Source organism: Amphiura filiformis, chromosome 20, assembly GCF_039555335.1.
Source record: "Amphiura filiformis chromosome 20, Afil_fr2py, whole genome shotgun sequence".
NCBI lineage: Eukaryota > Metazoa > Echinodermata > Ophiuroidea > Amphilepidida > Amphiuridae > Amphiura > Amphiura filiformis.
Window position 1 is genome coordinate 6,090,987 of NC_092647.1, and position 15,631 is coordinate 6,106,617.

The 15,631-nt window shown below is 37.8% G+C and overlaps 1 protein-coding gene across 1 annotated transcript in view; it reads left to right on the forward strand.

Annotated features, from left to right (window-relative positions):
• Positions 1-15,631, forward strand: part of LOC140141785 (uncharacterized) — a 251,222-nt gene that overhangs the window by 40,331 nt on the left and 195,260 nt on the right. The window contains exons 15-18 of the mRNA XM_072163649.1: positions 1,178-1,474; positions 2,648-3,123; positions 3,402-3,581; positions 6,996-7,121. Of these exons, the coding sequence (XP_072019750.1) occupies positions 1,178-1,474; positions 2,648-3,123; positions 3,402-3,581; positions 6,996-7,121 (1,079 nt within the window). The remainder of the gene's footprint in view (positions 1-1,177; positions 1,475-2,647; positions 3,124-3,401; positions 3,582-6,995; positions 7,122-15,631) is intronic.

The following is a 15,631-nucleotide window of genomic DNA, read 5'->3' on the forward strand; positions in this document are numbered from 1 at the left end:
CATATGTTGTACCTGTAAAAATATTAAAAAGCTGCAAGTTTGAGGTCTGTAGCTCTTATGGATTTTCTGTGGCAGCCATTTAAAGTTGGAGTAGGGGGTCTAAATTTGGACCCAAAAGTTGCCCTTTAAATACATTTCATCGTATGAGAGTCTGTACCTTCTTTATAAAAAAAGAAAGAGAATCCTGAAACCTTGTATACACACTAACTGCATGCCCAATTTGTCAAAAAATAAACAAAAAAATTTCTGTAATATTGCGTGTTGTGTCGCACAGGGTCATTAAATATGCAAGAAAAATTGTAATGTTTTGTAAACTGGCAAGTTTAGCCCCCCTAAATTCACATTTTTTGTGAATTTCAGGATATTTTTGCTAAACGTATAAATCTGCAAGAAATTTTTTTTGTACATAAACATTATGTAGCCATAACATCGCAACATTTTTTGAGAAAAGTAGGGGGATGATGCTGTGGATCATGAAATGCCCTTTAAATTAATTTAAATTTACACACATTTGCATTCTATATTTAATATGGTACCAAGAGTGATCAAGGGATCGGATAACAACGTTTGCACAGTATATTTTTTGTGGGGCATGAGAGTACATCAGACATATTGAATTGCATTCTGAATTCAGGGAATGTCCTTCTGATATCAAATACATTTTGGCGATATAATACACATTTTATGGCAAATTATTAAAAATTTATATTTTAACAATTTTCATATTTAACAGTCCTCAAAGTAAAATTTATAAATCTAATGATATGTACTTAAAGTGTATATCGCTGGGAGGAAAAGCTGATGATCATTTGAATTTTTTTACCTTTCATATTGAAGATACACATTTTCCCCCCAAAAGACCTTATTTGAAAAAAATGTATATCTGTCATACGAAAAGTCAAAAGTCATATACTTTACATATCTTTAGATTTATAAATTTTACTTTGAGGACTGCTAAATATCAAAAATATCCAATTTTTATAATTTGCCATAAAATTTGTATTTGAATTTGTAGATTTATTTAAAATCTAGCAAGCACTGACAACAAAATAAGTTTAACGTGCTATTTGCATGATTTCCATTTGAATTGATCAAGTCATGGCCAGCATTGAAAGTCAATTTTTGACCGGCTCCTGGTGGACCTTTCTTATTTCATTTTCATTGTTTTGTTTCACAGGATCCAAGTACAAATTTGCAGGAATTAAAATTGATGGGGATGTGAATCACTTCTATAATCATGATGTGGTCAAATTCAGAAAGAAGTTAGCCAAAATGCTAAGAATCAGTGAAGAGAAAGTCAAATTTGCAGTAGTGAATGGAGGTAGCATTGTTTTAGTGTTTCTGCTACCTGCAGAAGCTGCTAGAGATTTGATAACAGCTGCCAAGGATAACTGTAGCTGGCTGACAGAGATGAAAGTGTTTGGTGTACATGTGGAAGGAGATGAATACATTTATGTACATGATAAAAAGACAGGTAGGTCAAGTTATAGTTGACAAATGCAATGTGATTTAAATACTGATGGTGAAAGAAATGAGTACGCATTGTGAATATTTATTACATAATCACAACATCTCTTTAGCTAATTGCACTAAAAATAGTGCTGAAAAGACTTCTGTGTCACAATATCTTTTTAGCCAATAGTATGTACTGTTATTTTGAACACATGATATCTGCTATTTTATTTTTGCCCTGCTAAGGCCAAAAAAATAACATGTTTGTTTCCTGTAGCAGGTCTGAAAAGTCAACAAAATCACCTATGAATCCCGTGAGCACAGCGCTGGCACGTGTTTTCTTAGCCGGCAGAGGAGTATTGTTGATTTTGCTCCCCCCCCCTGAAATTCAATTTGCTTCCCAATTCCCCCCTGAACAAAATTCCTGGTGCCGTCACTGGGAATATTACACTAGTAAAACAAATGCTAGCGTAATATATTAGGCCTATATTTTTATCTGCAAACACAAATTACTTGTTTTTCTATTGTTTTGTGTCTATGAGTAACACAAGTGTAAAGTGTTTGCAATGTACACAATGTAGCCCCTTCCCAGTGGCCAGGTGCGTAGCCGGGATTTATTTTTTTAAGGGGCAGATTTTGAAAAAGTGAACTTTTTTCCCCCAAAGTGGACCTTTTCACAAAATTTTTGAATTTTTGACCCCCACCAATAAATGTTGGATGTCTTTAGGGGTGCATGCCCCCCCCAAAAAAACCAACAACCTGCCAACATTGATCTAGGATGGGGGGATTTGAAGTACCCATATGAAAGTGTTCCAACAATTTTGACCGGGATTGTAGTTTCCTGGACTTGCATTATTCATTTCATGTCACCTCAAAGATAACCATTACCATTGTCATTGTCTGGCATTGATTGGTAGTATAATTGAAGTTGTTGCCAATTTATTTTATGTGCATTTAAGCCAAAGTTACTTACCCAGGTGCACATTGTGTCTTCGGCATTTTGTGAAATAAGGATGGGCTTATAGCCAGATGGGGGGTTCATGTATGTGTGTGATTGTGTAACAAAGGTAATAATGATGTAGTTGCGAACTGAATTTTTTTTTAAAATTATTATTTTACAGTTTAAAATTATTTTACTGTTAAAACTAACGAAGCCATCATTTTGTCTTGTTTTTGTTGCTTGCCATTCTTGCAGATGACACATTAACAGTTGTAGCAGAGGCAGAGTCACTACAAGATAATTTTTTTAAATGCCATACTGCTCTGCACATCATCTTATCACAAGTAATTCCATGTCTACAAAATGTGATAGATACATGGCACCAACAGACAACTGTCACCATCCAGCCATGTTCCAATCTCACTGGATGTCGCCCTTACAGGAAACCATCTATCAGGAAATCCTGTCAAGGATGCATTGACTGGGCAACAGCCATTGAAGATCAGGTGTACCCTTTTTTTGCTTCTCCTGATCTTCAGTGGACGAATGCAGATTCAACTCTGTTCAGCAAGGATCCACTAGAAGTCATCAAACTGTTTGTTGTAGGATTGCCTGCAGGTCGCAGGTATTCAAAACTTGGCGACCTTGATGCATCTTTATTGCTCAGGATTATGGGGAAATTTAGAGCATTTAACCATGGAGATCAGGCTGTGATTCATAATATACTGAAGGTATGAATAATTGTTGTTGCTTGATGATGGCACATATTCATGTTTGTGTTGTTGTTGAAGTTGGTATAGATGTTGCTTTTATCTTCCAAATGTTTCCATACCACTTGAAGTTTATACGAAATGTAAAACCAGTACTTTTCTTTTACTTTTATTGCTGTACTTTCAAGTTTAGATGAGGGATTTGTTAAGCTTAAGAGTTTCTCGTTTACATAAACATGTTTTGGTATTTCACATTGACTCTTTAGTTTTACAATCTTACCAAAATAATTTAATTTCAGGTGGCCCAAATCAGGAGTTCTCTTATTCATCTGAAGCACAACAGTAACCTCAGTCTTGATGATCAGACCCTAAGCAACCACTGGATAAATTTCATAAACCTTGTCAAACGTGTAGCAGATCTGGGACACTCATACTTTACTCAAAATACTGCAGAAGCTGTGATTGACAAGTTAACTAAGGTACCACGGCCGTTTTTTATGTATACTTTTATCCACAACAACGAAAACTGAGGGGGTAAACTACTAGTCTCGTATATAATATTGGTGTAAATTTTAACTGATTCACACAAGCAAATTGATTTCACACTTACGTGAAATTTTCGTGACTTATCCAAGCTCACTTCTTCAGCACTCTGATGGGTTGCTGGTACTAGACGTGGTAGCGCGAATCGGATCACGTGACCTGGGTATTGATCCCAAATCACTAGACCCGATCAGCTTCTTGTAGGCGGGGGGGAGGGGGTGTCGACCCAAGTCTTTGTTGAGATCTGGATTAGTGGCGGCGATATAGATAGCCTCTTTCACTCCTCTCTGGTACCATCGGGGGTCCGAGTCTAAGATTTGCACTTCTTGAGGATCAAAGGTGTGTTTGGCGGCTCTCATGTGTGCACCAACAGGTGACGCTTCGCGTTTGTGCTCAGATACACGTTTGGACCAAGCCTTGAAATAAGCAGACTGGAACCAGGAGCAATTTGTTTCGAACATTGCTCCTGGTTCACTGGGATTTTACTGGAACCTGGAGCAATTTCTGAAGAAACAGGAGCAATTTTCAAATATTAAATTCTTTTCTGCATATACAATACAGCATACCAGCACGACTGCATCAAGTGCAAAACTGTAACCAGGAGCAATTTATTTTAGAAAATTGCTCCTGGTTCATGTGAATTTTACAAGGACCAGGAGCAATTGGTGGCTTTACGAGAGCAAATTTGCTCCCCGCTCCTGCTTATTTCAAGGCTTGGTTTGGACAGTGGACGCTCAGTTTCTCCAACATACTGTGATGGGCAATCCTGGCACTTGATATTATATATTGTCCCAGTGCGATCCAGAGTTTTTGGTTTGTCTTTAGGCGACACAACCATGCTACGGATGGTGTTCGTTGGTTTCACATGAACCGTGACGCCCGCCTTGGCGTATCTTCCTGTTGATGGACTCAGTGACACCGCGTACGTAGGGGAGAGTGATGTGCCCCTTGGGGCGGTCTGTCCGTTGTTTGGGTTTAGGCTCATGACGCTTGCTGGAAGGGGAACTCCACGCCCACTTGGTGTAACCGCAGATTGCAAGCGATTTCTTGACATGGTCCATTTCCTGTTCCAGTCGTTCACTATCAGAGGATAGGGTTTTGACACGGTGGGTCAAAGTTCGTATAACCCCTAACTTGTGTTCTAGTGGCTGGTGACTCGCAAAGTTCAGATATTGGTCTGTGTGTGTGCTCTTCCTATACACACTGAAGGATAGGGAGCCGTCCGCGTTACGCGAGATGAGCGTGTCTAACATGGCAATGGAGTTGTTAGATTCATGTTCAACGGTGAACTTGATAGAGTCATGAATGGAGTTCAGATGGTGAGTGAAACTGTCTACCTGGGAACGCTCAATGATCACCATGGTATCGTCAACATATCTCCCGAAATAGCGGGGTGGGGTATGAAAGGAGGTGATGGCTTTCTCCTCAAAGTTCTCCATAAACAGGTTTGCGATTATGGGACTCACCGGTGAACCCATCGCGGCTCCCTCTCGTTGAATGTAATACTTGCCGTCGTAGATAAAATATGTGGTCTTGAGGCAAGTGCTAAGTAGATCAGTGACTTGTTGTGGGTTGAGGTCAGTCCTGGAATCCAAAGTGTCATCGGCTGTGAGCAGATCTTTCACGATAACCAAACTTTCTTCCACTGGCACACTGGTGAATAAGGCTGTAACGTCGTATGACACAAGACATTCGCTAGGACTAAGTTTGAACTGAGACAGTTTGTTAACAAGTTCTTCACTGTTCTTTAAATGAGTACTGGACTTGCCGACAAGCGGAGACAAGATGTTGGCTACGTATTTGGCCGTGTTGTAGGTGATGGACCCTCTACTAGCAACGATCGGTCTCAGAGGGCAGGCTGGCTTGTGCACCTTCGGGAGGCCGTAGAACTTGGGCACCACTGAAGTAGTGGGATACAACTGTTTGTAACATTTAAAGTCAATAGCCTCCTCTTCTTTAAGAGCTTTCAGTTGATCAACTAATTGAGTCTTATATTTAGCAGTGGGGTTCTTTTTTTTGTTCTCATAAGTGTTCCCATCGCTTAAAAGTTCACTTGCCTTTTCTTTATACGTAGCAGTATTGAGCACAACCGTAGATCTGCCTTTATCGGCAGGAAGGATGGTTATATTCCTATCCGATTTCAGGTCCCGTAGCGCGGCTCTCTCCTCCTTCGTGATGTTGCTTTCAGGTACTTTCGTGTGATCCAAAATGTCAATACAATCCAACCTGCAACGAGCAGCTTCATCCGTATTGTGTCCAATAGCTTTCGTGGCAGTCTCGATACCGGTGATGAATTCGACAACCGGGATCTGCGTCGGACTCACAGCAAAATTCAGTCCCTTTTTCAGAACTAACGACTCAGCACTGGTCAAAACTTTGTCAGACTTGTTCACAACCCATCTATCTGTCACATTCTTACTTTCCTGCTCCGTAACGTCGACGATGGACCGTTGTTTATTGTTGTTTTGAACATTTTTATCCTTCGAAGACACGCGGTTGAACTTGTTTACTTGACGAGACCTGCATTTGTCGAACTCAGCGGTGTACGCATGCGCGACCCAGTTCTTCACTTCTGTATACAAATCAATCGATAAAGTATCAAACAGCTGTTCATCGGTGTCCGAAATTTGTTGTTTTACCGAGTTCAAGGTAGCATGAATCTGCCTAATGCGTTCACTCACTAATTGGTGTTGAGCTCGTTCCAAAATCCTTTCCGCCGTAATTCCTTTGACAGAAGATTTCAATTTTAGACTGTTCGGGGTGACTCCTTGATGTTTACAATGGAGTGTAAAGTGTAGATGATTACGGAACCTCGCCGATTTCCTCTCAAGAAATTCCAAACGTCTCGTTAGTTTTGTTGCCATCCGGCCATGTTCGCTTTCGAGACGGGCGTGTAGGTTTAACTGCTGTGGCGTAGACATAATATTGGTGTAAATTTTAACTGATTCACACAAGCAAATTGATTTCACACTTACGTGAAATTTTCGTGACTTATCCAAGCTCACTTCTTCAGCACTCTGATGGGTTGCTGGTACTAGACGTGGTAGCGCCTTGAATCGGATCACGTGACCTGGGTATTGATCCCAAATCACTAGACCCGATATACTAGTCTCGTATATGTGATGCGATCTAGCAAAATCAGTCGGAACTCGCTACTGTGGGAACAGGTCAGGATTGTGTACTTCAAAATATTTCCTGGGCATGCAGTCAAGGGAAAAAATAAATTCTATCACATAGAAACACTCTCCATCAGCACTTACAGTGTTTAAATATGCAGGGGATTATAATGTTCCTCAAAACATTCAAAATAGTAAACATTTTTTAAAGTTGTTTTTTTCTTTCTAATTAAGCTAAATGAACAACCCATATCAGAGAGAGTACAACAAGAAGCCTTGATGCCCATGGGGGAAGACATCTTACCAACGACTTCAGAAGACAAGGAACCCGCAAAGCTGCTGGCATCACTGAACCACAAGGTAACATATGAGGGGGTATCAAAAAGATTTGAAATCACCCAGAAGTGAAGGAAACAGAAACTTCATTTTGATATGTGACTACTGTACGTAGTCACTGTGCAAAGTCAAACATTTCTCCCACTATTTATTGACTGTCCACAGACCGCCATTATAGAGATCCCCAGATTGCAAAAATCTCTGAGTCCTTTTAAAAGACTTCTCTGCATCACTGTCCAGAGGCACACATTTCTCCTACTGTTTATTGACACTGTGCATGTGGTCTCAGGTTGCATTGAAAACCACTGTTCCACCTCTTGAATGACTTCATCAGTGTCATCAAATCACAAACCTGCAGTGGAGTTTTCATCTGGGGGAACAAGGTAGTCACTTGGAGCGAGATCAGAAGAACAGGGTGGATTTGGGAAAATGTCATAGTCATATTGATTCTGATCAAAAGAAATAAATATGTACAAAATTTGTTTCGTTCTCACCTTTCTAATTCAAGATGTCAATAGAAAAACCTTCTATGGCTTAATTTCTTTCTTAATTGTGGAAAACATTTTCAACAGAAAATTTTGTGTACTGTAATCATTTTACAGGTCCATGCCCCTCACACACCACACCTACCCATACCACACAACCCTCATATGTCTACGCTCATGCTCGCACACTCATACACTCGAAACACATCTAGGCCATGAACATGAAGAACATAATTGATTATCTGAAACAGATACATAATAAAACTTACTTCTTTAAAAGTCCTGTTTTTGTGGGCACTCTCTAGCCTTTATGAGGGCACTTAGACTATGCCACAGGCGAATTTTGAAACATAAAAATATGTTATTATTAATCATGATGAACACATTCCTTTGAACTAAAAAATGTACTGATGTTTATTAAAATTAAATGTTATGTCATGTTATTGAATGCAACATATCTTGCATAATTATAATGGCTCACTTCAATACTGAACGATACTGATTTTGGAATCTACCAGTTTGATCATGAAAACTCAAGTAAAAAAATCTGACTATGTACTTTGGATTTTAAGCAGAACTTTACTACCCCCTGGACTTTATCTCTAACACACACTGTCAATCATACTTGTTTATCAATCCAATTTAACCACAAGCACTAAGCATGGTAGTACAAGACGCGCTAGACATACTTCCATGCGCCAAATGAGAGTTTAACTTTTGTGCCAACACAAAAGCGCACCAAATTCCACATTTAGTTCTGTACGATGTAGTTAATGGTAATGGCACATGCCCGGAGGATTTAAACCATAATGAGATCTTTGCGACCAATCACAAGCCAGATCCATTAAAAGATGCATTACATCATGGCTAATTTTAGTAGGCCAGAAATTGGCCTATCTTTACATAGAGACCTGTGTTAAAAATGTTAACCGCAATCCAAAGTAAGTAGTCCACTTGGGAAGCTAACAAACAGAAGGAGTACGGTGACAAAAAATTTTTAATGGTTTTTAAACCAGTGAATTTTTTATTCAACCATTAAAAATCTATCGATTGCACACAAATTAATATAGTTTTATGCTTAAATGTAATAGCCAGAGTATGCAAAATGGGCAAGTGGATTACGGAGAAGTCTAGAGGGCACTTTTAGTGCTGACAGTTGCAGGGTATAGAGTATATGCTAAAGAAGGACCCGTTTATATTTTCAATCACAACATGTAGTCAAAAAAGAGAAATCATCAGAAAACAAAATAACCCAAATGCGGCACATGCACAAACTATTTTCGTCCCGGTCACACAATAAACTTACAAAAATAAATATACTGGTAACTTGTTTTAAAATGCATTGGCTATGTAAAGATATGACGTTGGGGTGTTTCTTTCCTGCCGAATTGAAATATGTGCTGGGTTTTGTAGTCGATTAGCAATGAGCTACAAACGTTTAACCAATCATTTTCAAAAGCAGCAATAAAAACAACAAAACGACACATTTCATTGGTCAGTGCATGGTCATTGTCAATCACATCTCAAAGTTGCCAACAGTGGTTCGCCGATAAATTATTGTGTAAAGCATATATGCAAACAAATAATATTTTACTATTCAAGGCCACACCATTCTACGCTGTGCAAAAAAAGCAAAGCACTGAAGTGCATATTACAAGAAGTTCTGATAACAAATCCTGTAAGACAAGAATCTTCCTGCAGAGCACATTTAGCATGTAAAGTGAATGAGAGAGTAGAACATAAAACAACACCAAGTAGTTTGACATCATCTACAGCCTCGAGAATACGGCCACATAATTTATAAAGAGAAACAAACACACCATAGACCTTGTCAAGTGAACTATGGCACACTCGGAAGCATTCAGAAGAAGATGGTTTGTAATATACATGTATTTTATCCAAATCTTTCTGCAGACAAACTTGATCATCAATATTCCTAATTCAACATACAATTAAATGATCATTAGAAAACTGAAAAAGAGGAGAGGAGAGTCCATCATTAATGTCCTTTAATGAAACATGAATAAAATAGGCCCCAACACTGGACCCTGACATGACAGATACCCACTGGGAATATTCACCTCAAAAGACTTTGCTATCATCTGCTAACAGCTAATTGCATGACCAAACCCAAATTGATTGTCATGCTCATCAAGGTAACCTGAAGAATTCCATATGGACCAGAAGATTTACTAGTTTCCAGTTCATTCAGAAAAGCAGCATCTCTTCAACAGAAAATAATTCAAAAGAAAAACAAACATAACCATTAGACAGGGTAGCATTTGAAAAAGATGTCAAATCAATTGGCCTTCCCAAAGATACTTAACGCGTCTGTGTACTCTAGACATTGTTTCTTTCGCGAAATTGAGTTTTTTTGATATGTTTGTACTTTGTTATGTTTTTAATAAATACAAGGAATGAAAATCCAGATTTGTAAACTCCAACTGCAATATTTTAAGGATTTTATTTCACTATTCCACTCGTGTTTGAAATTGAAAAGGAAAGCAAATCTTTGTTGTACCAGCAGGGTACACGCGCGTATCAACGCATCGCGTTGCGTATCGCGCAATTTGTTAACGCACAAATACGCTACGCATCCGCGACGCTTATCTGCATGCGCTGGCGCATCTTATGGAAAAGCACTGATTTCACAAAAACCTAGTGGTCAAATGGCTCCGTTTTAGCTGATAAAATGTGGGGTTTTTCAAGTTCTTTCCCCGATTTAAATATCAAGTTATGAATGGATTTCGCTCAAACTTCTCAGGGCCGTGGATTTACGCGATGTTCATGTAATGTAAGGTAGAAAAACGAAAACTGCCGCATTCTCCTGTGAGATTCGATGAAAGTGCAAAATGTGACCACTTTAAACTTCAACGGCCATTATTTCAATGTTCATTTTCTTGGTAAAATGAAGATTTAGGTACACGATAACTCAATAAATACAGCATCTATATGTAAGCAAATATGATCATCGTAAGAAGCATGATCGACTCGAGAAACGGTTTTCCCATTTTTTATATTTTGGTCTATTTCCGATTTTAGGCATCATTTTGTGCAAATAGGCGTTTGTGAATTTTAAAAGTTCATTTTGATGCCTTATATGGTCAATATCTCAAAAATAAGGCCAATATCAAAAAACTAAAAAAAAACGTTTTTGGAATGGAGCCTCAAGATTGAGATAAAAACAAAATAAAATATTTTGGAAAGAGTGTTTTTTTGTTATGATGTACCAAACAAATATTGCCAAAAACTTTTTTTTTGGTGATTTTCTTCATAATTGTTGTTTTTACACCAAATCTATATTTATATTAAGATTCATTGATGTCTTGCCTTTATAAAAATGTATACTTTTATATGTCTTGCGCGAATAATGACAAAGTTATTGCACTTTTACTACATGCATGTCTGAGAGTGCACAGCCTCCTTGACTATTTTTTTATAAGCATCAGCAATGTGAAGAGGATTAGTCAAATCTCTATTTTCAGTTTTGAAAGTTGAATAGACTCGTTGGTACAAGACCTAACATAATCCCAAAATTTCTTATGATTGTGCCAGTGGTATTAACAATACCAGGAGAATAGTTTTTATGGCTTCTGTGAATTGTACTTTTATTTTTAAGTTTTTTTCTACAGTCCTTATACCGTAAACGTTCGCCTAAAGGCGCACCTGGGCTCCTTTGCCTTGGGGTAAAGTCCATGTACAAATAGAGAGCTCCCTCCTATAAACATCCCAACAATAATTAAGGGTACGTGCCCTTATTTGCTGGGGCACTTTTAGTTTGTGTCTAAAATTCCAGTTATGTCAAGGAAGCCCATATAGCGCCATTATGTGAACGTTTACGGTATTGCTGTTCAGCAATATGAGAACCAATTTTGTTAAACACTTTATGAAACCTTCTTTTGGCTACAGTATAGAAGCCATGTAACCACAAGCGTTCTATTTAATGATTTCATAGGACAGATGTTTCAAATGAACAAATCATCAAAATGTTCAGAAGAGTCTGGAGAATCATTTCTGCTACATGTATGTTGGCAATTTTGTAACCCACACTTATGTGAGTTACTTGCAAGTCTTGTTCACATGGGCCTTACTTTTGAAAGTAGATTGTTACATAAGATATCTTACATGTGAAATTGTTGAAATAAATTGCATGTAGCTGCTTGTAAGTCACGTTTACCTAGGCACTACTGTTAAGTTTACTTTCAAATTATTCTGACATGAAAACAAATCATCTTAACAACAGCACTTGTGAGCTTTTACATAGGTGACTAAAGATGATACATTATATAAGAATCAGTTACTAAAAATAAAATAAATACAACTAATCATTTTTGTCTTGTTTTGTTTTACCATTCTTGCAGATGACACACTAGCAATGGTAGCAAAGGTTAAGTCACTACAAGATCATTTTATTAAATGCCATGCAGCTCTACATACCCTCTTATCGCACATAATTCCATGTCTACGAAATGTGATAGATACATGGCATCAACAGACAACTTTAACCATCCAGCCATGTTCCAATCTCACTGGATGTCACCCTTACAGGAAACCATCTATCAGGAACTCCTGTCAAGGATGCATAGACTGGGCAACAGCCATTGAAGATGAGGTTTACCCATATTCAGCCACCCGTCATCTTAGTTGGGCAAATGCAAATCCAACTCAGTTCAGCAAGGATCCCCTAGAAGTCATCAAACTGTTTGTTTTACGATTGCCTGGAAATCAGAAACACATGTTTTCAACTCTTGGTGACTTTGATACAGCTTCATTGCTCAGCATCATGAAAAAATTCAGACCATTTCACTGTGAAGATCAGGCTTTGATTGAAAATATACACAAGGTATAAATTATTTTGTTTAATGCTGATTATAAAATAATTTTTTGTAATGTTTCTTGTTGTTCTTGTTCTTTCTTTTTTTTTCTATTTGACTAACAAGGGATTTTGACATGTCAAGAAGACAAAGGCAATAGTTTTTGGAGATTTAATTGCATTGAGGTTGAGTAAATTGTAAATAATTTTGGACAGTTGTAATGCCTTATATCCTATCATATCCAATTCATTAACATATGCAAACTTTAAAGACATAATTATTTCACTGTGCCCAAAACTACTACATGACTATGCTTTGCTGTATATGTCGTTATGTCCTTTATTTGATTTACATGGCAGAAAGGGTAGACAAGGAAAGTGTGGCATTTAGTCCAATCTGCAACTGTGTAGATTTACTAATATTCCTATACCATTTTCATTTCCTGGATGTCCTTGCTGTCAAGTGATGTCAGTATAATTCAGACCTGGAACTTTTCTGTATTTCTGTGGAATCTGTTGCCCGGGGGGGTTCTCAGTACAAATGACCATACAAGGATGTGCCGCAAATATGGGTAGCATTTTCAGCCTTTTGGTATATCAATGACCCCTTTTTCAAAGCCTATTTTGGTATATAAATGGGTCCTTTTTTCAAAATTTTCTAAATTTTTTCGGAGAATAGCCAAAATTTTCAAAATTTTCCCAAAACTAAGACAATTTGGTAAAAATTGGTATATTTATGGGTCCACTTTCATTTTCTCAGCGGCACGTCCCTACCAAAACCAAACTTTAGTACCCCCATTATCTGTTGTTGTTTTTATTTGTAAGTAACAATGTGTGCATTGTATTTGGCGTTTTTGAGCTTTTTTCCGGGGAAAATGTGGAAAAAATGGACCTTTCCAAAGAAAATGAAGCTGAAAAAATGATGGGTACCACATCCACCAAATATTAAGGGTGACACTTCAGTTCACACTAGACTACTACACAGCCTAGTTGCCGTCAGAATTCAATTCAAACCATCTGCTCTCTACTGAGGATTATTTTTGTTCAAAACGTATTTGATGCGAAAATGGACTGACCTCACAATGTTGTTGAACGAGGGACATAGTTGGAAACATAATTGTTTGAAGCAGATTGGAAAGATCCTTTGGTTAAAAACCTGTGAGGAAGTAGGAAGGCTAATCGCAATCACTACAAGTGGTAACCTCTGTTTAAGGTGTGATTGTCAGTCGACTGTTATTGTTATTGTTTTCTTCTTGTTATTGTTGTGGGTGTTATTATTCCATAGGTAAAATAACCAATTCTCGATCATGAGAGCCAACTTGTTGAGTACGCACAGAATATTTGCTTGAGCGTATTACATAAGACCAAGCACAGCTTACGAAGCAAGCACAGCTTTAGAGAATTGACCAATCACACTTTGAATACGGTCGTCGCTAGGCAAGGTTGAGGTTCGGTCATGCAATCGTGTTATTCCATGAGAAGTATGCTGATGCAATAGTACGCAGAAGGCCGAAGGTACATCCTCTCATGATCGAGAATTCAATATTTTGCCTATAGTACTGTACTGTAACACCCACCTCTAAATGTTTTCATGTCACTAAAATTATAGTGAATGTGTTTTTATTTTGTTGTAACTTAAAAGAGTTTCTGATAATATATAATGTTTACAGGTTTTGAAGATATAGTACAGAGATGTGAGAGTTCCTCTTTTCAGCTGATTTCCTCTTTTTTTGTTGCCAAAATGTATGTGTTTTTCTTTTATTTTCAGCCCATATTTGGCGTTTTTGCCCTGATTTTACACTGTTTTTAGTGATTTTCCTCGTTTTTGGTCTGTGGCCTCTCACACTCCTGATAGTAATTCAGTTTTACATTTAGGTAACACCAGAGGCATGGTGATGGGGGGTGCAGGTTGCATCCTGGCTCGAAATACCAGGACAAAATTGATGAAAGTTGTAATGTGCATCTTCCTTTTATAGCCTGGATTTAGGCAACAATTGTCCTCATTTTGGCCAAATTTAACATTAAATGTTTCACACTCATTTGTCTCGGTGAAGTCATTTTATAGCAAGTCAGCAGGTCGATTTGTCAATTTTGTTCCCTATGGCTCAGTGTCCCTGGTACAGGGTGTCCCTAAAAGCACTGTATCATCAGAAACTTAATTGTTTTGGTATTTTTAAGTTGTAGTGTAAGATTTTTTTACAGCTCATTGGGGTCATTTTGACGAAATGCGCTTTATAAGCATGCCTATTCATTCATTCATTCATTCATTCACAACTAAACATAACTGGTGTGGTTGAGATATAAATCAGCTATCATGTACTTTTTAAATTTTGACAATTGACCACACCGTTCTTGAAATTTAAGAATTTTACAAAACTCCCTCATTTTCACACCTATCACTCGGAGTCGATGATCTGTATTTGGAGTGCTAATGACTACGCATCATCAGCGCAAGTGGCGTCTAATTGTCATTGATAGATATTTGACTCCGTGGAACGGATTGAAAATGAGGTAGTTTCTATTTTTTTTTTTACTATCTATTCTATTATTTCAAAAACGTAGCGGTCAATTGTCAAAATTCAATAAAGTATGTGATAGCTGATATATTCCTCAACCATATCGGGCTATCAGCGATTTAGATATGTTTGGTTAATGCATTGAAATACCCCAAAAATTCAGTTCCTGACGATACAGTTCTTTCAGGGATACCCTGTACACTACTGGGTGACACTTGTAAATATTTTTTCCTTTAATTTCATCATTAAGGTGGCCCAAATCAGGAACTCTCTTGCTCATAATGAGGTAAAAGAAGGCCTTAGTCTTGATGACCAGACCTTCAACTACTACTGGACAGGCATCACAGACCTTGCCAAAAGTATACCTGCTGTAGGACATCCAGATTTTACACAGAAGAGTGCACAAGATGTGATTGACAAGTTAAATGTGGTAAGTTGATGTAGGGTTTAAGATGACGAATTAATGGGCGTTGCTTCCAGTGATTACCTAGCCGGTACTATCATGCTAGGTCTTGAAATCTAAACTGTTTCTTTCTTCTTCTTTCTGGCAACAGGTCCACTGCTCCTTCATTCTGAAGCTGATTTTGACCATTATTATGTTTTGATGAATCCAAGTGTGTGAAAATATTGGATCCAAAACATAATAATGACCAAATTGGATGCTTTACGTCCAATATTTATTGGTCGAGCTATGAGTTTTGAAATATTGAACTTGACTTT